Source organism: Aspergillus fijiensis (genome assembly GCF_003184825.1).
Source record: "Aspergillus fijiensis CBS 313.89 unplaced genomic scaffold BO72scaffold_21, whole genome shotgun sequence".
Taxonomy (NCBI): Eukaryota; Fungi; Ascomycota; class Eurotiomycetes; order Eurotiales; family Aspergillaceae; genus Aspergillus; species Aspergillus fijiensis.
Window position 1 is genome coordinate 106,351 of NW_024468997.1, and position 25,446 is coordinate 131,796.

General features: G+C 54.1%; 10 protein-coding genes across 10 annotated transcripts; 5 read left to right on the forward strand and 5 right to left on the reverse strand.

The window, feature by feature from the left end:
• Window positions 1-339: 339 nt before the first annotated feature.
• Window positions 340-972, forward strand: BO72DRAFT_348669 (uncharacterized protein; the record flags this gene model as incomplete). The annotated part of the gene is made up of 1 exon (XM_040940678.1): window positions 340-972. A coding segment is annotated over one exon (633 nt), but the record flags the coding sequence as incomplete, so codon positions are not given.
• A 133-nt stretch (window positions 973-1,105) lies between these two features.
• BO72DRAFT_447752 (mitochondrial 54S ribosomal protein mL60) lies at window positions 1,106-2,226 on the reverse strand. Its single transcript, XM_040944623.1, has 3 exons — window positions 2,169-2,226; window positions 1,766-1,995; window positions 1,106-1,657 (listed from the first exon to the last, which is right to left on the reverse strand). Exons 1-3 carry the CDS (start codon window positions 2,210-2,212, stop codon window positions 1,605-1,607), a joined length of 327 nt encoding a protein of 108 aa, XP_040801604.1. The 5' UTR covers window positions 2,213-2,226; the 3' UTR covers window positions 1,106-1,604.
• Window positions 2,227-2,410: 184 nt separating this feature from the next.
• On the forward strand, window positions 2,411-4,202 carry BO72DRAFT_447753 (tafazzin). The gene is made up of 4 exons (XM_040944624.1): window positions 2,411-2,871; window positions 2,958-2,976; window positions 3,076-3,186; window positions 3,261-4,202. Exons 1-4 carry the CDS (start codon window positions 2,658-2,660, stop codon window positions 4,072-4,074), a joined length of 1,158 nt encoding a protein of 385 aa, XP_040801605.1. The 5' UTR covers window positions 2,411-2,657; the 3' UTR covers window positions 4,075-4,202.
• Window positions 4,203-4,296: 94 nt separating this feature from the next.
• BO72DRAFT_447756 (uncharacterized protein) lies at window positions 4,297-6,510 on the forward strand. The gene has a single exon (XM_040944625.1). It carries the CDS (start codon window positions 4,430-4,432, stop codon window positions 6,350-6,352), a length of 1,923 nt encoding a protein of 640 aa, XP_040801606.1. The 5' UTR covers window positions 4,297-4,429; the 3' UTR covers window positions 6,353-6,510.
• A 22-nt stretch (window positions 6,511-6,532) lies between these two features.
• Window positions 6,533-8,839, reverse strand: dbp9 (ATP-dependent DNA/RNA helicase). Its single transcript, XM_040943023.1, has 4 exons — window positions 8,527-8,839; window positions 8,394-8,470; window positions 7,843-8,321; window positions 6,533-7,781 (listed from the first exon to the last, which is right to left on the reverse strand). Exons 1-4 carry the CDS (start codon window positions 8,744-8,746, stop codon window positions 6,644-6,646), a joined length of 1,914 nt encoding a protein of 637 aa, XP_040801607.1. The 5' UTR covers window positions 8,747-8,839; the 3' UTR covers window positions 6,533-6,643.
• A 524-nt stretch (window positions 8,840-9,363) lies between these two features.
• Window positions 9,364-10,908, reverse strand: BO72DRAFT_458507 (uncharacterized protein; the record flags this gene model as incomplete). The annotated part of the gene is made up of 1 exon (XM_040946377.1): window positions 9,364-10,908. The coding sequence occupies one exon, from the start codon at window positions 10,906-10,908 to the stop codon at window positions 9,364-9,366; it is 1,545 nt and encodes a 514-aa protein (XP_040801608.1).
• Window positions 10,909-12,223: 1,315 nt separating this feature from the next.
• BO72DRAFT_377209 (uncharacterized protein) lies at window positions 12,224-14,173 on the reverse strand (the record flags this gene model as incomplete). The annotated part of the gene is made up of 1 exon (XM_040941250.1): window positions 12,224-14,173. The coding sequence occupies one exon, from the start codon at window positions 14,171-14,173 to the stop codon at window positions 12,224-12,226; it is 1,950 nt and encodes a 649-aa protein (XP_040801609.1).
• A 5,819-nt stretch (window positions 14,174-19,992) lies between these two features.
• On the forward strand, window positions 19,993-21,834 carry BO72DRAFT_447761 (uncharacterized protein). Its single transcript, XM_040944626.1, has one exon. It carries the CDS (start codon window positions 20,281-20,283, stop codon window positions 21,529-21,531), a length of 1,251 nt encoding a protein of 416 aa, XP_040801610.1. The 5' UTR covers window positions 19,993-20,280; the 3' UTR covers window positions 21,532-21,834.
• On the forward strand, window positions 21,643-22,074 carry BO72DRAFT_101437 (uncharacterized protein). The gene has a single exon (XM_040938873.1). The coding sequence runs from the start codon at window positions 21,753-21,755 to the stop codon at window positions 21,978-21,980; it is 228 nt and encodes a 75-aa protein (XP_040801611.1). The 5' UTR covers window positions 21,643-21,752; the 3' UTR covers window positions 21,981-22,074.
• A 147-nt stretch (window positions 22,075-22,221) lies between these two features.
• BO72DRAFT_101480 (putative ABC transporter) lies at window positions 22,222-25,124 on the reverse strand. Its single transcript, XM_040938875.1, has 8 exons — window positions 24,748-25,124; window positions 24,448-24,688; window positions 24,135-24,393; window positions 23,627-24,086; window positions 23,496-23,575; window positions 23,280-23,433; window positions 22,924-23,201; window positions 22,222-22,814 (listed from the first exon to the last, which is right to left on the reverse strand). The coding sequence occupies exons 1-8, from the start codon at window positions 24,929-24,931 to the stop codon at window positions 22,572-22,574; spliced, it is 1,899 nt and encodes a 632-aa protein (XP_040801612.1). The 5' UTR covers window positions 24,932-25,124; the 3' UTR covers window positions 22,222-22,571.
• Window positions 25,125-25,446: the final 322 nt, after the last annotated feature.

Sequence of the window (25,446 nt, forward strand, 5' to 3'; positions counted from 1 at the left end):
CGAATATCATCTTCGAGATGGAGCAGTTCACCCCTCGAAAACAGAAGACGCAGTGCTGCCGCAAATGCTACGCCTCTTCGACATACGGCGTTCAATTCTGACATCGCGAGACGACTCTCCGAGACGGTATATTCTGAGCACCTCTACCACAAAGAAGGAAACATTCTATCTTTGCGAAGCCTTGAGGCTGGATCGAACCAAAGCTTTTCGAGAGACTGCTTGCCAATTGGACCGAAAGGTCTAGGACTTGAGCAGAGTTCACATGAAGGCTTTCCATCTCGCCTAAAGGCAAACGTGGAAGACCTCAATGTGGACCAACCCAAAGCTTTTGGCATCGGACTGGGAGATTATGATTTACGGTTGATAGCTGACCTAGACCGGAGGCTTGAGTGGCTCTCCAACCAGCTCATCCCCGGACGCAGACCGTACCATTTTGCCTTGCTTGCCAATCACTGGCTGAACCCTGAGACATGGATCGTCATTGACCCCCCAACCCGAATCTCGATTGATGCTAGACGCCGACTTGGGGACCCAAGATTCCATGACCCATACCCAGCCCCTGACTGGACCCCGAAGCCGAAGTACCCCAAGCTGCAACGCAGAACCGCCAATGTCCCGAAGATCAACTCCTGGAGAGCAGCTGTAAATCGGAACAGACGAGCAGGCGGGCTGGACGATGTCATTAAAGGTGTTGAGCTATTTGAGGGTTCAGACGACGCACCCCCGGATGGTAAGGTTGACCCTGCATGCTGGATCCTTCGGAAACCGCCTCAAGGATTTAGCATGTCCTCTCGCCAGGGGACCGTATTCTATGAAGGAGGAGCAGGCTGGCAAGAGACGCTAGACGACTGGCAAAAGGTTCGCCGTGGCTATCGAATCCGAAAGGCAATCCACGAGGGAAGGGCAAACCGGAGACGAGCAAAAGAGATTGCGCTTGGTGTTACGAGATACTATCGACTGGGCATCTCCAAAATCTCCTGATATCTGGCTACTCGCGGGTAACAACATAATCAAGGGGCCAGTCAGTGGCGTGCGTCACTTGGACACAAGGAAGGGTGATTGGCGACAACTCTTGCGAATGCGGGGACAGGGATTAGAAAGGCAATGTATGGGAAAAGTGATCCAGCCCGAGGCTCTTTCTTGCTATATTCTTATTTCCGAGCTGTCTTGCTTTGATGTGACTATATGTCCACCTATCTTTACACTGTCGAGATACCGAACACACAGCTCAATCAAGCGATGCGAACATAGTGGTTGTACGGACGGTATAAGGCGAGAAAAAAATTGAACATTGTGAATATCAAGGAATACCAATGCAGTTATAATGTGTCATCTCCCAGTTGCCAAAAAGATAAAAACTCCGATACTCGCCCTTGCCCGTGTCCCGTTTTCCCCTGAACTCGGCAAGCCTCTTTATATGGGAAAGGGGTAATCAACATGGGCGGTGTGATGATAATGTGATGGTGTATAATGCAGCGCTGCGAACTCCAAAATCGTTTTGTGTGCGAGATAAGAAGTTCGGTAGTGAGACGAAGGTTGTTTCTTCTCATAGCGGATGATACGTTTTCTGTCGGGCGCAAATGATCCAGTAAACGAACACCGTTTTAGAAACCAGGGGGGTTGACTCTTTGGCTGACTCGCGTCCACTTGGGCAGCTCTGTTTGGATTGGGATTTGCAATGTTAGCTTTCTTTTCCTCCCTTGCCGGAATGCTCTTGGGTCGACAGAAGCAAGCTTTGATCGAGGGCGGCTGCTGGAACACTCACTGTGAATCCCCTTCCGGTACTTCTTCTCCTTCTTGTCGAAGATGGTGTACTTGTCCTTGGGCAGCATCTCCTCCTCGCGGGGCATCTCGTTGAACCACCGCGTCACGGGCTTGGCCGTCTGGCCGTTCCGGGCCAGCGCCGCGCTCACCGTGTCCACGACGCGGTCGACGGCGCGGAGGCGCTTCCGCTGGCGGGCTTTCTGGGGCGCGGAGATGCGCCAGGGGATCTTCCTGTGTTTTTCAGGGGTTGGAGTTAGTGATTGCTTTGTTGGATTTGGGTGGAGAGGGGATAGCTAGCGGTGGCGTGGGAAAGAACTTGTTGATGATGATGGGAGGGAGACGGAGAGTGCGGAGTTCGATCGGGGGGGTTGAGGGAGTCTGGAAACTAGAACAATGCGACTTACCAGAGAAGACCCGAGAAGAGCGGCGACGAGGGCTTGAACATCATCTTGAACAGAGCGTCACACACACACCGGGTTGCAAGAGAGAGGGGAAGATGTGGGATAGGATAGCCGTTGCGGGTTTTGGAGGTGGAGGAGCGGACGAAAATCCCGTCGAGGTTTGGGAAAGTTGGTCCGTGCCCTCTCTTCACCTCCGCGGGACCGTCTCTCTTTCTCTCTCTCTCTGTCTCTCTCTCCTTCCAAGTTCTCACTCTCTCTCTCTTTTCCCTCGATTTTGTTTTCGCCCAATGAAGGCGCTACTTGGTCGCACGCTGTCGGTTTTCGGGGTCTCTTCCCTTTTGTGCGTGATTTAGATTATTTATCTCTTTAACTTCTGGGTGTCTTCTTCTGTCTTTCCTCTGAGAGTTTTGAGTTCTTGGATGCGGGCGTGGTTGAACCCGTCAAAGGCCAACCTACTAAAACTACTACCGAGTTCACACACATACAGTACAAATGTCGCGCTCGACGACGGACGCCGGCGCAACGGCAGAGGCCCCCTCGCTCCCATGGAGGACTCTGTCCGCCACGACCATGCTGGGGGTCGCATCGCTGTGCCGGTCGTTTCTGTACGTGTGCAGCAAGCCCGAGGTATACGGCTTGGAGCCATTTCTGGAGTTGCTCGATTCGAGACGCGATCCGGCCCAGAGGACAAGAGGGTTGTTAACAGGTATTTTCTCCTCCCGGATCCTCTTGTCGCGCGGTTGCGCCACGGCTTCGAACAGAAGTGGCTAATCCTATGCTCTCCTGCAATAGTTTCGAACCATACTAGCGTGTACGTGCGTACAAATGCGCCTTGAGGTCCGAGGCGATTCCAATTTACTTCTTACAACGGAGATGGCTGATCATGGTCGCGACGCGACACCCCGAGCAGGATGGATGATCCGATCATGTGGGGGTTTCTTCCTATGCGATACTGGCTGACCCTTTCCTCGTCGAATAAACGATGGGGTTTTGGGAGCCATGATATCTGCTACCAGACCAGGTATGCGCTCTTGGGCATTTGCACCGAGATTGATAATGGGAAGGGTGGTGGGCTAATATGAGAATCGACATCAGACCCCTGGCGCTGTTCTTCACAATGGGCCAGGTCCTTCCCACCCATCGACTGGCCCATTCGCCACACGGTGGTCTGGCACAACCCGTTGTCACCCAGGCGATCCGATTGCTATCAAAGGGCCCATTCGCCGCCGATCCCCATCTCGCCCGCCCCGAGCGGCAATCGTGGAGCTTGCAGAATGTCTGCGTCGACCCGTTCTCGGATCTCCCGATGGCGTTCACGACCGACGGCCACGATTCCCACTTGTCCCCGTCCTCCTTCGCCTGCAACTCCTACTCCTGGTTCCACATCTTCCCTGAGGGCATGATCCACCAGGCGCCTAACAAGACGATGCGGTACTTCAAGTGGGGTGTCGCCCGGCTCATCCTCGAGGCCAGTGAATGTCCTGATGTCGTGCCCATCTGGCTGGAGGGCTTCGACCAGGTCATGCACGAGAGTCGCGAGTTCCCGCGCTTCCTGCCCCGGGTCGGCAAGGAGGTCAGCATCACGTTCGGAAAGAAGGTCGATACCGAAGCCGTCTTCGGCGAGTCGCGGAGGAAGTGGCAGCAGATCAGGGCCAAGGCGGAGCGCACATCGCCCGACACCCGCGACCTCCCGCTCGGAGTGCTGAATGACGAGCTCCTGTACGGGACGGAGGCGGTTGAGCTGCGCAAGGAGGTTACCATGAAGGTTCGGAACCTGGTTCTCGAGGTGCGGCGGTCTCGAGGCCACTCGGATGAAGACCCCAAAGCGGGTCTCGCTGAAACGTGGATTCGAGAAGGCCCCAATCGGGAAGGGAAGATGTTGGATGATTCTTGGGTGCGCGATCTTTGAAGCAACTACAGCGACACGCCAAAGCCATTTTCAGCCATTTTCAGTGTAAATTAGAGCATATTTGATAGACGAAGTGTACTGTACAAATTCACGATGAAACACAGTTATCAAGCCAGGGTGCCCAGTCAGCCAATGGAGGCTGTGTCAGGCCAGGCCCACCGTGAGTCAATTCGACTCATTATTCCTTCCAGCCTTGCTTACAAGTTAACTCCGCTCCGCAACTTTACTTCGACCCGCCGACGTCAATTGTTTCTTGACAATAACCAATGTTAATTTAACTCCCGCTTCCACCTCCTCCTCTCGCCATTTCATTCACACTCCATGCCACCCACCACCGCCACCACCACTATCCCCTATGCCCAAGAAGTTCAAGAAGAATGCCTATGCGAAGCCAGCGAGTACAGCCCATCACACTCTGGTCTCCGGTGGTTCCCGCCCCAAAGACCATGATCGCCTCCGCCCGTCTTCCACCTCCTCCCCCGCCGAGCAACAAGAACAACCCTCCGTGAACGAGCTGATCGACCACCTGCGACGCACCCAAGTCACACGAACCCCCGACCACGGACCTGAAAGCCCTTATCGATTCGTGGTCCCCCGCTCGGTCCACCCGTCTCTACGCAATCTCCTCGAGCTGCCGGAGACCCCGCCCCCGCGCCCGCGGCCGGGCTCGCGCCGCCACGCCGTCGTCGGCGCACGACGGGGCACGCGACGAACCGCCGCCGGACCCCCCGCCCCTCAGAGCTGGCTCGTGGGGAACTACGGCCGGGAGGAGGAGGATAAGGAGCTGGACGAAGATGGCCCGACGGAGAGTCGTCGCACCATCTACCGACTGGCGGAGCGCTTGCCCGGCACGACGTTCCCCGCCAGGGGAAGTCTGCAGCATACCGTGCTGAAGGCCATGGCGCTGTACTGGGCGTGGCATCTCGAGTACGACGGCCCGTTTCTCGCGGACCTGCCTAATCATGTCAAGGTCCGATTGCTCAGTTTCATTGGTGTATACACCCGGGACTATCAGATCCCGTCTGGTTTGGGGCTGCGGGTGTTGTTCCCTCGCTCTCAGCAGCAGCAGCAGCAGCAGCAGCAACAGCAACAGATGGACGATGACTTCGCGGCAGTGCATAAGCACAGCAGCGAGGCAGGAGCAGCAGGAGCAGCGCAGGAGAACGACGACGAAATCACCCGCCTCGACCTCAGCAGCGCCCTAGGCCGCTGGCTCACGCTCAAGCAAATCTCCAGCGAACTGCTCCTCACGACCAAGCAATCCACCCCTGCTCTCCAGCAAACACCCAACGAGCCCGCCTCCGCCTCCACCTCCGCCGTCCCATCCTCCTGGGAGGACGAATACGACGAACACCAACCCCCACAACCTACTACACCCACATCCCTAACAACAACAACCCTGCGCACGCCGCGCTTCACCAACCTCCGGTACCTCTCGCTCGCCCACCCGACCCCCGCCTCCGCGAACTGGAACAGCCTGATCACGCTCCTCGCGCGCCTCACGCGCATCACCCACCTCTCGCTCGCCCACTGGCCCCTCCCGACCGCCACCCCGCACGCCCGCACCGCCACCGTCCGCCACCCGGCCCACCGCTCCCTCACCTTCGCCTACGGCGGCACGGACGCCTACGCCGCCAGCGACAACAACTGGGCCGAGGTCGCGGGCCTCCTGCGCCGGCTGTCGCGCGCCACCTACTGCCTGAAATGGCTGGACCTCGAGGGCTGCGGGGAGTGGCTCCCCGCGCTGAATTGGGTCGGGCGCGGCCCCGACGGCGAGGTGTATCCCTCCGGTCCGGAGTGGAATGGCTCCTGGCGCGAGGTCGAGTTCATCCGGTTGGGCGCCGGGTGGGTGCCTTCGCTTGAGGGGGATGATGATCCTGCGCTACTGCAGCAGCAGCTAGTTCCAGAAGGCATTAGACCTGCAACTCTAGTAGAAGGTGTAGGTGGGGCGAGACGAGCCCTGGCTGTGTCGATGCATGCCCCCCCTCCGGCGGGTGCTGGCGCCCGCGGTGATGATGATGATGATGATGATGATGATGATGATGGTGATAATCTCCCCTGGGACGTCGAGGAGGAGAGGATCAAGTACCGGCGGATGAAGGAGGTGCAGCGGTACCGCGAGATCGTGGAGACGGCCAAGGAGGTGCAGCGGAACGTGCAGCGCGTTCGGAAGGAGGGCAAGGGGAAGTGGGTGACGTTTTCGTTCGGGTTGGAGGGGTTGGAGGACGATGCGTTGAAGAGGTTGCTTGGGCCGAGGTGGTTGGATCTGTTGCCTTGATTTTTGGGGTGCGGCGGTAGCGTTTTTGGGGGTGTACGGTGCAGCATATACTGTATAGTAGGGAAAAATCTATAACTGCAACTTAGGTAGAATATACAGCAGCTGCAGCTGCAACAATGGAAAGAGGTATCTTTCTAATCTTCAGCTACGGGTACTCCACGATCACTATAATCAATGCATCTCACGCGAAACTTTTTCTTTCTATGAACCAAATCCCAAGTTATGTACAGTACAGTGCCGACCCTCTCCATCCAAACATAAATGCCAACCACCCTCCAGTAAAAAATAAAATTACTTCCTCCCGCGATTAAACGTCTTCAACGGATCGACCTTCCGCCCACCACCACCAGGCTTCCTGCCGCCTTTCCCCTTGCCGCGATTCTTCTCGCGGGCCTTGCGGATGCGGTTCTCGCCGCCGACCTTCCGGAAGCCCACATACCCGACCGTCTCGGACGAGATGCCCTTCCGTCCCTTGGCGGGCATCAGATACTCGGGGATATGCTTCAGATGGGGCTGGATGCGGGCGGCGCGGAGCTCGCCGTCGTGGCGGAGCTGGCGCAGCTCGTCCGGGTTCTCCTCGAAGTGGCGCTTGAGCTTGTCGGACTTGATCAGCTCCTGGCGGATCTCGCGGGCGCGGGCCTCCTGGACGGCGAGGCGGGTGATGGCGCGCAGGGCGTCGGTCATGCGGTACCGGAAGGCGTCGACCTGGGCCATCTCGAAGTGGTAGGGTTTGACCTCGTGGCCGAGCTTGGCCTGGCGCTTGACGATGCGCGCGACGACCGTCTCGTCGTGCTTGGCCGTCGGGAAGGAGGTCGGCTTGTGGCGGCCGTACTGGTCGGCGGGCACGACGAAGGAGAGCGCCATCCCTGTCTTGCCGGCGCGGCCGGTGCGGCCGATGCGGTGCGTGTAGGACTTGGCGGTCGTGGGGAGGTCGAAGTTGAGGACGCACGCCACGTTCTGGAAGTCGATGCCGCGCGAGATGCCGTAGTCCTTGTCCTTGGTGGAGAGTTTGCGGCGTTTGCTGTTGGTTTCGGGGGTGGTGGGTTTCTTGGTTTTTTTGGTGGTGGTGGTGGTGTCTTCGACGTCCTCTTCGTCGTCGCTGGAGCCGACGAGTCCTTCCTCGTCTTCTTCGACCGCGTCGGCGGTCGTGTCTTTCGTCTTCTTGAATTTCTTCGCGCCGAGAACCTCCTGGTCGTCGGCCGCGATGATGATGTCGTAAACGCCCTTGTTGAATTCCTGGACGACGTGGATCCGCGAGTTGACGGGCAGCTCGGAGTTGAGTACACAGCTCTTGATGCCGAATTGTTCGAGGAACAGCTTGACGCGGTAGCAGCGGTCGACATCCCCGACAAAGATGATCACCTTGCCCTTGATCAGCTGCAGCTTGAAGATGACGTAGGTGAGGAGGAACTTCTCGTCCTCGGCGCATCTAGACCGACATGAACATTAGCAAACGGTGTATCCTCCCCCCTTCACAAAAACAAACTAACCTGACAACAAACTGGCTAACGCCCGCCCCCTGCTCTTCCTTATCCTCCAGCTTCAATACCACCGGATTCCGACAGAACAGACCCTTGAGCGTGTCCACTTCCGAGGTCAGCGTCGCACTCATGAGGAAGGTCTGCACCCCGCGCGGAATCGCCTTGGCCAGCACGTTGATGTCCTCGTCGTACCCGTACGACAGCACCAGGTCCGCCTCGTCGATCACCAGGTGCGCCAGGTGCTCCAGCGACAACGCCGAGTTGCCGAGGTTGGCAATCACGCGCGCCGGCGTCGACACCACCAGGTCCGGGTAGTCGGCCAGCAGCGTGCGCTGCACCGCGTCCGACACCTTCTGCGTCAGGTTCACCGACCGGATCTCCTTACCGCAGAAGGCGGCGAACGTCGTCACCACATTCTGCACTTGCTCCGCCAGCTCGCGCGTGGGCACGAGGATCAGCCCCGTCGTCGCTCTCAGGGAGGGGTCGGCCTAAACATTCAGGTAATTCCGACCATCAGTTTCAAGTCTACAGGCTGGGAAGGACCGGAAAATGAAACTCACAGCTTTCTTCTGAAGGATAGTCTGGAGGATAGGGAGGACGTAGGCAGCGGTCTTGCCGGAGCCGGTCTTTGCCCGGGCTGGTTCATGGTCAGCTTGATTGAATACGATAATGAGAAATTGAAGTAAAACTCACCAAGAATGTCTTTTCCGGCAAGCGCCAGAGGGATAGCCTTGGCCTGGACCAGCGTCGGCTTGGTGAACTTCTCTTTGATCAGGGCTTGGCGCAATCGCGGATCCAGATTGAGGGTTTCGAAGTCGGCGTCTTTGACCTCGGGGGTCTGGGTCTGGGTCTCAGCGATGGTCTCGGCGCCCTCCGGGGAGGGCACGTCGTTGGCGTCCAACTTGCGTTTCATTGTGACAGACAGCACTGGAAAGACAAAAGATCGTGCGTGTCTTCTCGAAAGGGGGAGTGTTTTGAGGAAAGCGACGATATGAACTGGGGGGAGAGTTTTCGTGGAGGGCGGCGGGCTGGGAAATTCTGTCGGGCGGTGAGATTTTCCGAGGCAGTATTTTTAGCGGGTCTCCACTTGCCTTCGATCCACTCTTATCATATCAGCCCTCTCCATCTATACACTAATAACAGCGTGAATATGGTCAACACGGCTCAAGCCGAGCTCAATACTACCTGTGCTGGATACCAAATAGTCACATTGAATAATGGATTGGATTCGACACAGACTGCGCACCATGCTGCTCCACCTTGACAGCGACAGCGACAATCACCGTTATCAACGACCAACAGGCAAACTATGAAGACATCGTCTCGATTCCCAAGCTATCGTCTAAACCAATAAACAAAGTAACGAGACTGCAAGCGGATCAGGCCAAAGCATCGATATCATACAAACGCTACAAAAGAATTCCGCATGCAAGGATCCAAAGTCGTCCCGCCCACAGCGAATAAGGGATACGAATCCAAACTCAGTCTGCACCGAGGAAAAACAATAACCTGAAAGGAGGGAATCTTATTCTAAGTGGTATCGTAACGACCAAACTTGACCGGAGACTGCGTAAATTCCCGTTGAGTTTCCGGGCCCTGCAAGCTGGCGGATCTGGCTCGTCTCTTCCTCGGACTGACCTCGAAGTCAATGCTGGGGATCTCGCTCAAGTTGAAGGACTGACTCGGGGTCTTGGAATCTCTGTACGGCAGGACGGTATCATCCGAGAACCAGAGCGTGAGCGCCAGGCGGCTGATGCCGGCGTTGGTCCACCCTTGGCCACGCAGTGTCTCCCACTCCGGGAGCGAGCGGATGCGCGCCTCTTCCAAGGACGACGTCCTCAGCTGGAACAGAAGCCACTGGTTGACGAAGACTTTCGACGGCGAGCTCGGTATCAGCACCGGCTCGAAGATGCTGCTCTGTTTGAGCTCATGAGAGGACAGCTGCAGCGTATCGCCATGCCCTTCCGTGAGGGTCTCAAGATCCGACAGTCTGGCCCAGTACTCATGAAACAGATTCATCCGTCTTTCATCGTAGGTTCGCAGACAGTCCATTGCATCGCTATCAAGCCCTTTGTCTGAGACCAAGGGATTTTCAATATTTTGGAGCTTCACGATCGAGACCAATTGCCCGTCAAGTTCGACCAACTGACCCCGCAGCTCTCGCAGCCTCTGTGCGGCCGCAGACTGGGAGAACGCCTTCAAAGCATACTCGTTGCGACCCAGAAGCTCCTCAGCTCCGACATTCCCCAAAGCGGCCCTCTCACAGTTCTCCTCCGTGAAAATGCCTTTGGGAAATGACCCGCGCAGCTGATCCAGCAGGCCCGCAAAGTCCTCCGTCGACTGAACCAGCTGGTTCTCCCGCTCCGTCAACGCCCCATCGACACGTCCGTACTCCGCCTCCAGCTCTGCAAGGAGCAAATCCACCTCCATTAATACCGGCGTCCAAGCATCATCACGATGATTATCATAAGCAACCCGGGCATCGCCATCCGCACCAACATCAGTCGTCATCCACCCCGAGATCATGTGCTCCCTCACCTTCCTCTCTGCCTCGAGCCGCTCCCGTCGCATTTCAGCGTGGATCTCTCGGAGGGTGGTCCGCAGGCCCGCGATCTCAGTCTCCTGCGCCATCGACACATCCTTGGTGGCATGGATCTGCTCGACCTGCGCGCAGCTCAGCCGGACTTCCTGCCGCATGCTGCTGCTTCTAACGCCGCCACCGCTACCGCTGTTGCTGCGACTACTACCAGCAGCAGTAGCCAAGGTTGAGAACGTCCGTTTGTCGATCGGTCCGGCGGGATCGCTGGGACTGATGGCTGCTGCTGCTGCTACTGGCTGCTGGCATCCGCGATGCGGGGTCACGTCGGGCTCAGGTGGACGGCTGTCGATGTCCATTTCGTGGGTGGTCGGGATGTGCGATGCGTATAGGAGGACCTCCGGTTCGTCCCATGAGGGTACCGGGAGGGGCACGGAGGACGACGGCGGCGGCGTGGGCGCACCACTACGCATCGTTCGGGGGGAGCTGAGGGCGTCACTGGAGAAAGAGCTGATCGCCTCGACCTTGCTGGGCTCCATCTTTTTCTTTGTGGATGCGCTGTGCAACGAGAGAAGGCAGTGGCACAGAAAATGGAGTCTGGATCAGGCCAGCGATAGTCAGACTGTGAGTTGGGCCGGGGGAATGTAAGAATTCAGCAAGATAGGCATACACGTCGTGTAAAGTAGGCATCCTCGATGAGCAACCTGAAAGCTAGTAGGTAGTTCTGTGTCCCGCATTGACGACAAGACGGGCAGGCGCGATAGTGACGAGGTCTCAAACCCAAAGCAAGGAAACAAATGGAAAGAGGTATGCACAGACTTTCTTCGAGTAAATCATTTGTTATGAATAGAGCGCCTCCCTCAAAGGTACAAAGTCATTATAGAGACATTCGGTCGAGTATTGAGCTCCATGTAGCGAACACGCATGATGTTGAAATATGATCAGGGTATTTTATCAAACATCAAGGATATCCAGGCCGTAGTTCGTCTTAACCCATAACTCAACAATGACTGGCAAGACAAGTTTCAAAAATCAATAGATAGAACAAGGTACATAATCAGTGTTAAACGCTACGCAGTAATAACTGAAGGGGAATATGTTAAACATGACGCGGGGATATATAGGAAGAAGATAGGAAACAACATAGATGATGCATCAAGTTGAAATCGTCCAAAGTAAAGCAGCAATCGCCGGGGTATATACCTCGCTCCTCTCCTCTGCTCTCATTCGTACTCGTTCCTTCCACGCTGCCCTAACAAAATGCCACAAAATAGAAACGAGTCCGAAGAAGAATTTTACACAAACGCCCCTCACGCACATCACCACATTAGAAAGACGAGCATCAGGCATGAGACATGAAACATAAGCATGAGCATAGGCATAGACATGAGCGAGGAGTATCGCATCAGCTAGAGCTGAGCCAGGCATGAACATAAACATAAGACATCGAAATTCGTGCAGGTCGTCAAGAATCGTACAATCATGTCGCCATGATGGACGTGATCGGTCAGAGCCGTCAAACCCGCCCCTCCTCTTTTTGAACACCGAGGCCAAACCAAACCAAACCAAAGAGAACCAAAAGCATCACCGCCCAATGTCGATATCAGACATCCATACATTTTTTCCTTTGTTTGTGGTGATCCCTTCAATACCATCCGAGCAGAACCAAAGGCTCATTGCCAATTGTTCAGCCCACCACAAAAAAAAAACAAGAACTTTTTGAAGAACCGATGTGCGTTGTCAAAGACAGAGATCTAAACCATAACTTTTGTAAGATCGCAAAAGTAATGCATAAACCGGAGATTGTATAACCAGCATGGATCGCATCATGAGACTTCGATTCAAGCCTCTTATCTAGTATTGACCGCTGTAGGTGGACCGACTCGAGCGTCGACTAGCCCGGTCCGATTTCCGGTCACTCATGGCTCGGCGCGGGTCTTCCAATGCTCTTCGAGAAACACTTCCGGTATAGTCAGAGCCTCCAGTGAGGTATTTCTTCGGTCGGTGCTTGCCTTCGATGTTCAGCTCCACTGCACCATTGTCCCCGGTCCGAAGCATTAGCCTCTTGCCCCCAACGGATCCTTGGCTAAAGCTCATAGTCACACCGTTCATCGTCATGATAATATTGTTGTCCTCCTCCGGTTTGAGACCGCTGTTGCTTCCAGTTTGAGTCCGGGCGTCACTGCCACGGCTGCTGTTCGAGCGACTCTTCTGGCTGCCGCTGTCACTTTCAGCGCGTTGAGAAGTCTTGGCCTTGTATAAAGCGTCTTCGGTCAGGGGAACAGGCGCCGATGGCTTGCCCGACCGGGAGGCTTGGTACTCCTCCGCCTCTCGTTGCTTCTCGACGATTTCATCATCCTCGTCTTCGTCATCATCATCGCCGTAGTTGTATACTGCGGGCCGGCGCCGACGAGAATTCTCGACAGCAATTCGTGCCGGTCGCGCAGACTCGTGGTAAGCGTTAGAGCGACGGCTGTCGCGGTTACTTCGGCTGCGTTCGGGTATCATGGTCTCGCGAGAAGACTGCCGATACCCGTATTCAGGCAAGGCGTCGCCCAATTCCGATAGGTCTAGAGATCGAGAGGAGCGACGGTCGGAAGGAATCAATGGAGCAGTCACGGACTTGCGAGGCGGGTCGGGCCGTTTCTGGATGATGTGCGGAGCCGCCTTGTGCTTCGTGGGTGGAGGCGGCATACGGTAGTAATCTTCATCGCGATCATGAGAGGAATGAGCGGACATCCGAGGCCGTGTCTGTCGGCCTGGAGCAGGAGGAGGCGGAGGAGGAATGTCCACCACGTCGTCATCATCTTCATCTTCATCAAAGCTTGCTTCATCGTAGTCCATAGCGGGCGCGTAAGCCGACGATCGGCGGCCCCGACCGTGGTCTCGAGACCTCGAAGCCGATCGTTCTTGTCGGCTGTCAGGAGGGGCTGCATAATCGGACACGCCGTAGTAGGGAGACTGCTGCGGGTAATGAGAGGCGGCATACGGCGGAGCGTTGGCATACGCCGAAGAAGACAGCGGTGGACCGTGGTCGTAGCGACCCATGGAACCCGGAGGGTACATCATCTGGTTCATTCCAGGCATGGTACCATGAAAGCTCGCCGGCCGGTTGTTGGGATGATAAACGGACGAGCTTCCGCGAGCATGAGGACGGCTACTGCGGGTGACGTTGACGTCCTGAATCACAGAAGGAGGGTATCGAGAGTTTTGCGGTGCCGGAGGAGGATATTCATGACCTGGAGGAGGCGGCGGCGGCATGAAATACGGATAATCCATCGGTCTCGCTTCTAGAGGTGTGGAGGCAGAATGGTACAGCCCCTGATCGCAATCATAACACTGCCCCGGATAATGCCTGAACTGAGCAGTATCACGTCGGCGGGACCTGGACGGGGAACGCTGATCATGGGCATGAGGGTGCGGGTGGCCCACAGTGGGAAAACTCCCGACCTGCATTTTGTCCTCACGTGGTGGACGAGCAATTCTGTCCTTGGAAGGACGTTCTTTGTGGCCTTTGGATCGGACGCGTTCGAGGTCAACTCGTTTGAGGGTGGTGTCTGGCTTATGAGGGACAGGACTCTTCCGGCCCGACGGCCCAGATTGGGTGCTGTTGACGGTGGCGGCGGTACGACTGGAATACCCGGAGTCACTTGCAACGTCGACCAGGGGCTCTGCAGGCGATCTCACGGCCTGTTTATGGCGCTTGGTAGTGAGGTTGGCGACTTGACGGGTTTCGGGGCGGATAACATGGGTGTCTTCGTCATATTCCTCACAGAAGGCGGCGTGGGGGACTTTGCTAGACATGACTTCTGGAAGGCGGCCTAAGGCCCAACCCTAAGAGGGGAAAAGGGAAGAGGGGTCTGGCTTGATTTTGGGGGGGGGTGGGAAAGGCACGAAGGTGGATGACCTGAAACGTGGTGCTCCAACAGGCTTTCAGATGCTTGCTTGGTGGCCTACAGCAGCCACCAACTGCTGCTCATCCGAATATGACTCAATCAGTGCCTGGGAGATTTTTTTTAGCGTTTTTTTTTTTTTGGCCCTCTGATTTTTTTTCTTTAGGCGCGGTTAGTGATTTGTTTCTCCCTCTTCCCTCTTAGTTCGGAGTGAGGGCTGCAAATCCACTTGGCGGCAGTCGCCTCAAGAAAACAACCGGGAGATGCAGACGGGCCAGACAATAGTCCGAAAGACAGAGCGTCTAGATCGTTGAGTGTCAACGATGAGTCGTTGGTGGGCACAAAGAATAGTCGTCGTCCACAGTCTGCAATGTCTCCATCGAAAAGAGGAAAGGAAGAACGGGGTTGGTTCGAGGTGGAAGGGGGGGGCAGGCGACGAAGTGGACTGTGGAAAGTGGTGGTGGAGGACTGGTGATGAAGAGACGACGAGTCGGGCGGCGGACAGTCAGTAAGAGTGAGACTAGACTCAATAGATAACCCGTAGTGGACAAGCCCAGCGTGGGTCAACCGGAAAAGAAAGCTGCAGTGAACGGTTGGCAGCCGGTGAGTGGAGGGGAGTTAGAATAGAATGATCGATTAACCAAACAACCGACGGGGCTGCAGTCCTTCAATGCACCCAGCAGAAGCGTGTAACCGACGGCTTTGATGACTGGTGCGTCTGGCTAAGCACTCGTGGTCGTCGGCCTTGGGACGCGATGATTGATGACAGTCACCAAGGCGATGGGAAAAAGCAGAGGGAAGAAAGGGGGGAAAGAAGATGCAGAGGGTCAAAGGGACTTTCCAGTAGAATTTGACTCTCTAGGTTTGAAGGTCCGAGGGGGGGGGGGAGGGATGACAGAAGGAGGGGAAGCGAGTAAGTACTAGGTAGACTAGGAGCAAAAGCAGGAATGCGCAGGGAAAAAAAAAAAGGTGGGGAGAGAGAGGGAAAACAAAAGACTAAGTGGAGTAAGGGAAGAACAGGTGGGAATCTTCCACACCAGACGATAAGAGATTATCGTAGTACTGAAGTAGAAGTTAGGAAAATCAAAGAGGGGAAAGCAGGAGACGGGAAAACAATGAGGAGGAGGGGGAGAAGCTGAGAGAAGGAGGGATTGCGATAGGAGATCCGGGACTGATTGACTGACTTGATGAACTGCCACTGGTTGAGTTAGTTGGTAGCAGTAGCAGCAAGAGAGGATCGGGAGGGAGGAAAGAGGTATGGAAATAGGTAGAGTAGGTAACGTAGTTGGAGGTAAGGTACGGAGGATTGGATGGGTTGGAAAACTGTGCTGTGCGTCGCCTTGGTTTTTAATTGCATTCATTCATCAGTGTACTGGAAATGAAGAGTAGGTTGAGTCAGTTCTTTTCCTTGCCTTTTTCTTTTTTCTCTTACATGATTTTCCATCTACAATTACCATATAAAAGAAAATGGGGGAGGGGGAAAAAAGGAAAAAATGAAAAGATTGAGGGAAAAGCCCTGGTACCGACTGAATGTATACCTGAATGATTACACACAGTATGGACACACACGGCTGAGCCCGCTGCCGCTCTATTTGCATCTGTTACTTCTTTTATTTTATTTATATCATTTATGTTTTTCTTTTTCTTTTCTTTTTCTTTCGATCTACTGTGAATTGCTTCTTCCAGTGACTATCTCACCCGTCGTCTTGTGGATTTATAATGAGCATACCGACGATTTCAACCCCAAAGTCAGCACGAGCAAGAGTTGAACCCGGAAGGAATCAGTCATCGCAACCCGAGCGAGGACGGAATATAAATTCGATCAAGATAAAGAAACGGAAAGTGGTTCCATCTCACATCCGAACACATCCCTGTCCAGAGGCTATTTTTTCACCCGCGGCCTCTTGAAACTACAAAGTATATGCGGCAGATGAGGATAGTACAGTACTTACTCAAATCTTCCCATTTACCCACGCAACCACTGCCTTTTGGCCCCCCATCAAATTTGCCTCTCATCTCCTGGATGGTCCTCTCCAATCCGGATGGAAAGGTATGGAGACAGAGCAAATCGAAGAAGAAAACAAGAGGAGGAGGTGGGGGTTCTCCCTTGAGTGGCTGCTGGCCGCTGCCTGATCGGCCGCTAACATTTTTTTTTAATTATGCATTTGGTTACTGGTGACTGACAGACTGATGGGAGATAACTACAGCAGACGAGGACGAGAAAGGAGAAAAACCCTACTCCGGTCACCTCGATCATACTGGTCGAGATGACTCGATCAGCATGACTCAATGAGCTATTGTATCCTTCATAACCATCAATCGCAGATTCCTCATTGACAGGTCGTCGAGCATGTTGAGGAAAAAGCTGTCATCTCTATCCGCGATATGTCTTCTGTCTTGCATACGTCACAGGCATGGTAGAATGGAATTTAATTTCGTAGTCATGTTGCGATCATGGCATATTCCGCACTGCGACTTCCGACCGACAGGGAACAAGAGGCCTGCAGCTGCAAGGTGAAATCGGAATTCCTCCATTGGCGTATCAGGATACCCATCACAGGCGAGTTGCGGCACGATGATGAAGGGTCATTAGATCGGTCGCAATGAGCTTCAGGGGTGACTTTGATAACCGGAGTATACTGCATCCATGCTTTCCATGGAACGGCTGGTAATTAACACTAGATATCCGCGATACCCCAGGCGCTTGTCCGTGCGGTTTCAGACCCTCAGTGCGTGGCATTTTATCCTGGGGCACGGCTCCCCACGCACGGCACACCACACATGGATCAGTGACATCAATGGGCTTGTTTGGGGGAGCCTCAACCATCCTGAGAATCTCATCCGATCATTCCATCCCTTGCAGATTCGCGATAACCTCATTTTCGCTTTAGAGCCATTGCAGAAATGCTCATCACCGGATGTGCCAATCGTTCTCCTCAATGGAGAGCACATCACACGTGCGGATCGGCATATCGTAGCGTTGAAGCAAAGAATATCTCTTGAGTGCAAATCAATTCGAGATCTTTATGTATAGCAGCTCACCACCAAATAGATTGCTTGCAGCACGCGCTGATAGGCTCCTGAAAGATAGTGGCTATGCATGATACCACGAGAATACGCTATACCGCTATGCCTCTCACGCTGAAGTAACGGCCAGTTCTGATTGCCATGTCGCCTTGGTGTAACCTCATGATCGTGGGAATGAACAACAGTGCCTCGTGACCCGGACATGTCTCGCAGGCAACGAAGAAGTAAGATCGTCAATCGTTCCGGTGTTCTGTCTCAGTCGGTCCGGTGGGCTGAAGTTACCCAACCACTAGTGTCTTAGGCGGACAGGTGAGATTGAGATATCTCAGAATCTAAGAGTAAAGGTAAGGTTGAACCTGAGTACGGTACCATCGATCCGTAATCGCGGTGGAGGGCGTGGCTAGGGCGGCGGTGGAAGGATGGGAGAATGGGGAGGGTGGAAATAAGAAGCGATGGTTTGCTGGTTTGCGAGGATCCCCACCCGGCTCCATCTCGACGGGAAGAACCCCTGGGTCTGAGCGGATTCCATCCATTCCATCCACGGACCACCCGGAGTTTCTCCCAACATCTATACTACTCTACTCTAGGTAACTTACTCTACACTTCTCTTCCATCATCGTTTTCATCAATCTTTACTCAATCTCCTCGTGACCCTCTCTGGATGACTCTTGTCGCCCGTCACAGGTCTTCAATCTCATACTGTTTGTACCTACCTGGCCCCTCCGAGAAAATCCCGTCCTGTTGGCTGCCCAAAAGTCCCGAACGATGACCAGGAACTTTCCCATTGCGGCCCAATGACGGTGGCCTCCACCCCGCGGGGCACACCTCGTTGGTGAAATTTTCTCATTCCGGAGACGAAGGTCAGTTTGGACAAAAGGAAAGAAAGGGGAGGAAAAAACCTTTCAGCGTCAAGGATCTAGGTTACAAAGTTCATTATTGAGTTTATTCGAGCTCATGGGCAGGCATTCTTCAGCCGACCTGATCTAGCCCAGCAAACAAGGATAGAGAAAACCGGTATATTCCACCGACTCAACAGGCAGATTTACTTCGCTCATGTCATCGTCATGACACAAAGAATTGCTTTCACTCCCTTTTCAGTCCTCCATGATCTGTCCTCACCCCCCGCTTGCGGTGTTCTCCTGATGGGCTGATAAGTTTGCTATCCTGGTGGGGAGGCCCGCGAGCGAGCAGCATGGAAGACTGTGTCGAAGCGCGCTAGAAAGCAATGATCCCGGTAAGTGAGCCGTTCACTTACTCTCCGATTCTCCAGGCCGGAAGTGCCAGGCGGAATCAATGTTTATTGTGATGTTTGCTTCGTTATTCATACTGCACTAACTTATTGAGAACCCGAGAAGTGTCTCTGTCCAACGAAAAACCTTGACTTATCCGGGTTCACCCATCATTAATCCAAGACTCCTAGAAGGCTTGTACTCCGATGAATGAACACTCTGCGTTCCAATTGCTTCACAAAAAGCTTTCTCGGGCATTATTCTTCCATTAATCACATGACCTAGAGTCTGGTATACCCTGGACCCTGTGACTCACACCACAGCGACTGATGTTGGGTCGTGTCTCCATACATCTGGCAAGGATGAAGATTAAGCTGTCCAGACTGTGGTAACCCTGCCTGAACCATGAATACATCTACCGGTGTGCATTGCGCCTACACACGGAAAAATTGACGTCCGAAACGCTGGCTCAGATAAAGGGCCAGATAGTCCGGGTGAATTTCGTCCAGTGGAGGCTGATTGACGAAACTCTATCGCTCTCTCTGCGTCATTTATGCGTGCTGCCAAACTGTCAATGACAATGATCCTGAAGGGGACACAGTGCATTAGCGGGGCGTTCCGTCTGCATCTGGTATTCGACTCAGTCAATTCTTGCCCCTGTAATTTGGCTGTGCATGATTCTTGATCGTTGGATCTCGTGGGTGAGATTACCTCTCTCCATGCCGTTTCGGCGCTTGCAAGCTTGCCCCCCCCCCCCAAGCATCTATTGATGCCCAATGCTCGTGATTACCTTCCTGCATAGTGCTAGCCGCCGGATCAAAGGCAGCATCTTTTGCTTACTGCTTTGACCATCAACCATTTGCTCGAAGCCGTCCTTGTTCGTGTTGGTGATACACCGTAGGAATAATACCCAGGATCCCTTGTTCTCATCCAACTCCACTATATATGCCCAATTCTGCCGAGAAAGATAGACTTAGCATAAAGTATGAGTCTCAAGAGATGGGCTACTTGCTGAGTTGCTGTTATAGTGGAAGTTTAACGTCCAATGCCTGCTCTGGATTTCACGAGTAGTTGTTGTAACTTCCAGTTTGCATAGAAGTATGGTAACTTATGTGCATAGTACAGTAGTAGAGCCTCAGGCACCAAAGGCCGATAAGATAACTACCTAGTAGTTAACGAGGGGAGGCTGCTGAGTCATGCCAGTTGCCGGGGCCACGAGGGAACCGCCCAAACAAAAGAGCGTCATCCCCAGCCTCTCCCCAACCACCTCAATTTCCGTCTGGGCGTCGCTTGTTCTGCCGCTTGCGTTGCGTTGTTTCTTGCTCTGCCTTCATCCTCTAAGCTACTGTGAGCAAGCCAGTGCTAACACAGTTGGTAGTGCATACCAAGCTAGCATTTGTGCTCACATCCACCTTGCACACTGCATTCCAACCATCGGTCTACTATCTAGATTCTGGTACCCGAGCATACCATATACATCTCTCATAAGTGGATCGGGTGATTGAGATCGAGCCCACCAGGATACCCAAAGTGTCACTTTCAGTGGGTAAGACATCCCGCATTCCAGCTCAAGTCAATCAGACAACCATCTCTATCCATCAAAGATCAATCAGTCAATCTATCAATCATCTACTCTTTCATCATCATCCATCCATCCATCCATCCATCCTTCAATCTATCTAGAGAAACATCCACCTAACCAAGCTACAGAGTGCCCGTCTCGAGCACCACGCTCTTGACATCCACTGCCACTTTCCTCATCATGCCTCCCGTCCAAACCGCCGGCGACTTTCCCGGCATTTCCATCCTCGAAACCCTCACCACAGCCACCCACCCCCCAGAACTCGCCGCTTCACCGTACTCCCACCCTAGTCTTCAAGACAGCACCAGCACCAGCAGCAATGCCCCGCACAGCCACCTCCTCCACGCTCGCGACTCCAAATATGTCCCCGGCAGCGGCACCGTCGAGGCGCACAAGATCAACATGAAGGGCCTGATGGCGCTCTTCGCGATCATCGGCGCGGCCTTCGTGCTGGCGGCGATCTGGTTCTTCTTCTGGGCCAAAAACGGCGGGTTCGTGTGGCGCAAGGGCGACTGGGAGGAGTACAAGTCGACCGTGCTGCGCCGCAAGGGGCCGGACGGGCGCACGCTCAGCAACGCGACCAAGAGCACCAAGCTCGGCGGCGGCAGCATCGTGCACAAGGGCTACAGCGACGACGGGTACACGTACACGGAGACCGCGACCACCATCACCGAGAAGACGGGCGCCCCCGGCGGCAGCGCCGAGCGCAAGCGGCGGCGCAGGCTGCGCGAGAAGTTCCGGCGCCGCCGCAAGGACGACGAGATGACCGCCAACTGGGAGAACGAGGTCGACGAGGACGTCGCCGCGTACCGCAAGGAGAAGCCCGCGCGCGTCGGCGGCATGAACCGCGAGGGCGACGGGACCACCTACTACGACGGCAGTGACTACGATCTGTCCAACCCGCCGAGTTACTGGCACGACCGCGAGCAGAGCGAGGTCAGCCAGGTGCGGGATTACGCGTACGATCCCGTGGTCGAGCGACGGCAGAGCAAGCGGCGAGACTTTTCATTTGTGGCCGGTAGTGAGGAGTTGCTGAGCCAGGCTGACGATCATCATCACCATCGCACGATCCGCGAGCCATCGACCAGAAGACATAATCGACGACGCGAGCGCAGGAGACACGCCCCGACGGACAGTGGTGGTGGCGGTGCTGGCAGTACCAGTAGCCCGTCCCGCTCGTCCCGGCAGAGTAGTCCCCGCAAGCGTCCGTCGGTGACGGGCCACTACACCGAGCCGCTGGATTTCTCCTCCGCGGCCTCACGCTCCGAGTATCAGTACTCCAACGTCGACACCGAGGACTCGGGCACCAAGAGCTACCACCATCCGATTCCCGGGTTGAGCAAAGGCTACCGCCGGGAAGGGGGTCGGGGCCGTCGTCGCGACAGTCTGAGCGAGAGTGATGGCGAGGAGACTCGGTACTCGAGACGTTAGGTTGCAGCACACTTCCTGTCTCTCTCGCTTTCTCCTCCCTCACGCCGAAACATCTTCATCAATGACGACGCCAATGGAGGGAACAAGGGGGGCTTGCTTGTAAATAAATGGCCTTGGCCCAGGTTATGCTTTCTGTTCATGCGCGTTACTTCTTCGGGCTTTGCCGTTTTTTTCTATGCGTTCAAATTGAACTGCGAATTGCTCACACGGGATTATGATTGATGGGACATGGGATGAATGGATACCATACAAGGCAATACAATGCAATGCAGAACTCAACACGATATGAACGAATACGTTATGAAAGGTTTTCTGTGCCCGAAGCAGGAGTTTCACTATGGATAGGATGGCGATTATTTTCTCTTAATATCTCTTTTCTCGTACATGGTAATTCAGCGATAGGTATTGACTTCTTTTTTTTTTTTTTTTTGCTCTATCTGTCCCGATGAGTACTAGGTAGTCTGTCCCATTGCCCATCCAATTTCGCTGGATTGTCCTATGTCAAGCATACTAGCAAGGAGTAAGTTAGACCATGAGATCTAGAATAGAAGAATCACCACCACACTCGTCTAGCCTATCCACGCCGTAATTTCAATCTTCGAGAACATCCTCCCAAGAATCTTAGTGAACAGAGCATGTGCAATAATTCGAGGACTCATGTGACAGAACTACACTACGAAAGCCAAAACCTCAAAAAGTCCGAAGATCAAATTCATTCTATCTGATTACAGCCCCCGCCTAGCTACCTACCTACCTCCCTTCCTCCAGGACCATCCAGAGAGTCAACAAAAACGCCAGTACAGCATAAAACCTCAGCCTCAGCCTCAGCCTCAGCCTCAGCCTCAGCCCCAACAGCGCAAACAACCGCAACAAATACAATGACATAAAACACCCTGAACATTCCTAACCATCACATAAACCACCCGAGAAATCCCATTTCACGACCCAAGAAAAGCATTTACAAACCACACACCCAGAGAACCCCCCCCCCCCAAGGTGTCGAAGTATTTACCGCATGCACACATCCATCCTGCAAAAGCCTACCGTCTCAGAAACACAAGAGCCAGGTACCCGAATAATCGATACACGGCGATGATCCCCAGCAGGATCCCGACCCATTTGCCGGTGCGGCCGGTAGCGTAGCCGTATTCGTGCAGCACGCCCGTGCCCCGGATCTGGCACTGCGCGGCCAGGTCGGTCTGGTACATGCATGTGCAGTCGGCGGCGCAGGCGAAGATGCGGTCGGAGAATTGGTTGACCATCATGCCTTGGAAGACGTAGGCCTTATTTGTGGGGTTGTGTTAGTGGGGTTGTGCAGTTGGGGATGGGGGAGGAAGGTGGGCAAGGAGATGAGTGTGGTTGGTAAATGCAAATCAAGTCAAGTGAACTAACCTGATAATCGATGTAATGGAAGACATATTTCCAGAATGGATTCAGGATGGTGTTGGTCACCAGGAACCCACCCACCGCCATCCAGAGCCCGTTGGCGAAGGCGACTAGGGCTAAAGCGATGACAAAGTTGGGGAAGATGGAGGAGACGAAAACTACCAAGGACTCGGCGGCCACGAGGTCGAGGAAAATCCACATGATCCAGGTGAAGAACGCCGTGGCGGTTGGAGTGAGGTTGTTGAGCCAGTAGGCGATCACGGAGTAGAGGAGGGAGATGAGGACTAGACGGGAGACTTGATTAGCGTTCAAGCAGGCAACGACAAACCAAGGACCATGCGGTTGCGGACGAGAAAACGTACACAGAAAAGGGAGGCCGATAATGAAGTTGGACACGAGAAATGGAAATGAGCCGTAGAGACCATTCGCACGCTCCTTGGTGAAAGTTGCTAGGTCTTCCAGGAAGGCAGGAACGTATGCAACGGCCATAAAACTCATGAACGCGGAGCCGAAGAACTGAAGACATTAGTATAGGTGATAAGTTGGCTATTTCCGGGCAGGTAGAATCGGTGGCTTACTATTGAGTTGATGAATGGCTGGATATAGGCTTGTTCAGTGTGCAAACGCAGCCACACAGTTCCCACCATTATGGCCAGTGCTGGACAAAGTCAGTGAGGTCAAGCGCTGGCTCTTTCTGGCAGAAACATACCCATATACATAACAATACGGATTCCATATGCCACAATGTCACGGTAGCTCTTGATGAAGGCGCGGTGCAAGAGGGATACGATTACACTGAACATCCCTGGATGACCGAGCTCCGCAATGTCCACCTTGCTGAAGCCCTTCTCGTGGCCTCCCAAGTCCTGTGATAGCTGCTCGCTCAATGCGTTACGCTCCGCAGAGTGTTTCCAAGCCGCGCAAATCTCCTCCACTTGATCCTCCGGCGCATCGAGCGTACCACTGCCAAAGTCGGCGCTGGTCAGGTCGAGAATGAACTCCGCTGGGTTTGTGTTCAGCGGGACAGGATGACCAAGTCGGTCGAAATAATGCGGCACACCAGTGACAGGGCCGAAAAAGCAGGTCTGTCCGCCTGATAGCAGAAGCAGCTTATCGAAGAGTTGGAAAGTGGTTGATGATGGTTGGTGAATGCTGGCGATGATAATCAGCTAGCAGAGGTTAGCATATTGTGTCATTCCTCCCTGAAGAATTCATACATTATTTGCCACGGCCAGTTTCTTGATGTAGGAAATGACTTCAAAGCTGGCAGTTGAGTCCAGACCACTGGTAGGCTCATCCAGGAACAAGATCTTCGGACAGGTGATCAGTTGACTAGCGACACTGACTCGCCGTTTTTGCCCACCGCTGATTCCCTTGCGGATTGGAGTGCCAACCAACGTTGAGGCCTGATTCTGAATACCGAAGGCCTCCAACAAAGTGCGAATGCGCTCTGCCCGTTGCGATTTGGAGACGGAACTGGAAGTATTAGCGGTTCGATCGAGAATGGCCAGAGATCAATTAGAGAAGTACCTTGGAAGAGAGAGATCGGCTGCAAACTTCAATGTCTCCTGGACAGTCAATGAACCAATCAAGGCATCTTCTTGTTCCACATAGGACGTGAGTCGTCCAAAGATGGTGTTATCCATCGCCGACCCATTAACATAGCACTCTCCCGTTTTTGTTGCGCCCGAGGATGCTACACGCCGAGCAAGGACGTTAAGGAGGGTCGTCTTGCCACATCCTGACGGTCCCATCAGTGCGACCAGCTCTCCTGCTCACAATGCATGAGTTGGCCTTCTTCAGCAAGCACAAGGCAATAGAGAAACCTACCTTGCTGGACTGAGCCACTGATGCCATCGATGAGTTGTCGAGGGAGTTTTGTTCGACGGTCCTTGACTGTGACTCGTAGATCACTCCAGGCGAAGCTTTGAACAGTGTTGTTCATCAAGAACTGATGCGCTTCGTTCCGCTCGAGATCGAAATCATCTTTCTTGGTTGGTAATTCGGCCTCCATATTCAGCTGTGGGGGCTACACCAGGTCGTCGAAAGCAGGTATGTGGCCTTGATGTACGCCAACTAAGACGAGGGAGAATTAAACTATAACCTCAGACTTGTGTAATCTCCAGAAAACAGCAACAGGGATTAGGCTGGATCTAAACAGCAGAAAAGAGCCGTTATAGGGTCCCAGCCCAGCCCATGGTTTCGTCTTACTTAAGACGAGGCCGAGCCCACTATACGATCTCTGAAGGAATGAGATCGCCGAACATGCTCGGCGTCATGGGTCATCCTGCCTCGCAGCCATAGTGGGAGGGGAACCCTGCACGTCACGGTCGGTCAGTCAGACAGTCAGTCAGTCAGCATTCCAATGCAGCAGCAGCAGCAGCCGCCGCCGCTTCAGACCTCAGGGACAAATCCAGCGAACCATGGATCTGAAGCCCGAGAGAGTTGATGCCCGCTGATCGGGTGTCGCCGTCCGTGGGGTCGGATAAGGTTCCCAGTCCCCGAAATGCCCGAAAGTTATTTTTTGAT

Excerpts from the sequence above, each read along its gene's own strand:
- BO72DRAFT_447752 (XM_040944623.1), bottom strand. The coding sequence starts at position 2,212 with ATGATGTTCAAGCCCTCGTCGCCGCTCTTCTCGGGTCTTCTCTG. Across the intron at positions 1,996-2,168 it reads CTCTTCTCGGGTCTTCTCTG|GAAGATCCCCTGGCGCATCT; the intron begins GTAAGTCGCATT and ends TGAAAAACACAG. Across the intron at positions 1,658-1,765 it reads GTACCGGAAGGGGATTCACA|AGCTGCCCAAGTGGACGCGA; the intron begins GTGAGTGTTCCA and ends CAATCCAAACAG.
- BO72DRAFT_447753 (XM_040944624.1), top strand. The coding sequence starts at position 2,658 with ATGTCGCGCTCGACGACGGACGCCGGCGCAACGGCAGAGGCCCCCTCG. Across the intron at positions 3,187-3,260 it reads GATATCTGCTACCAGACCAG|ACCCCTGGCGCTGTTCTTCA; the intron begins GTATGCGCTCTT and ends AATCGACATCAG.
- BO72DRAFT_447756 (XM_040944625.1), top strand. The coding sequence starts at position 4,430 with ATGCCCAAGAAGTTCAAGAAGAATGCCTATGCGAAGCCAGCGAGTACA.
- dbp9 (XM_040943023.1), bottom strand. The coding sequence starts at position 8,746 with ATGAAACGCAAGTTGGACGCCAACGACGTGCCCTCCCCGGAGGGCGCC. Across the intron at positions 8,471-8,526 it reads TGCCGGAAAAGACATTCTTG|CCCGGGCAAAGACCGGCTCC; the intron begins GTGAGTTTTACT and ends ACCATGAACCAG. Across the intron at positions 8,322-8,393 it reads CTATCCTTCAGAAGAAAGCT|GCCGACCCCTCCCTGAGAGC; the intron begins GTGAGTTTCATT and ends CTGAATGTTTAG.
- BO72DRAFT_447761 (XM_040944626.1), top strand. The coding sequence starts at position 20,281 with ATGCCTCCCGTCCAAACCGCCGGCGACTTTCCCGGCATTTCCATCCTC.
- BO72DRAFT_101437 (XM_040938873.1), top strand. The coding sequence starts at position 21,753 with ATGGGACATGGGATGAATGGATACCATACAAGGCAATACAATGCAATG.
- BO72DRAFT_101480 (XM_040938875.1), bottom strand. The coding sequence starts at position 24,931 with ATGGAGGCCGAATTACCAACCAAGAAAGATGATTTCGATCTCGAGCGG. Across the intron at positions 24,689-24,747 it reads CAGTGGCTCAGTCCAGCAAG|GAGAGCTGGTCGCACTGATG; the intron begins GTAGGTTTCTCT and ends CATTGTGAGCAG. Across the intron at positions 22,815-22,923 it reads TCCATTACATCGATTATCAG|GCCTACGTCTTCCAAGGCAT; the intron begins GTTAGTTCACTT and ends CCCACAAATAAG.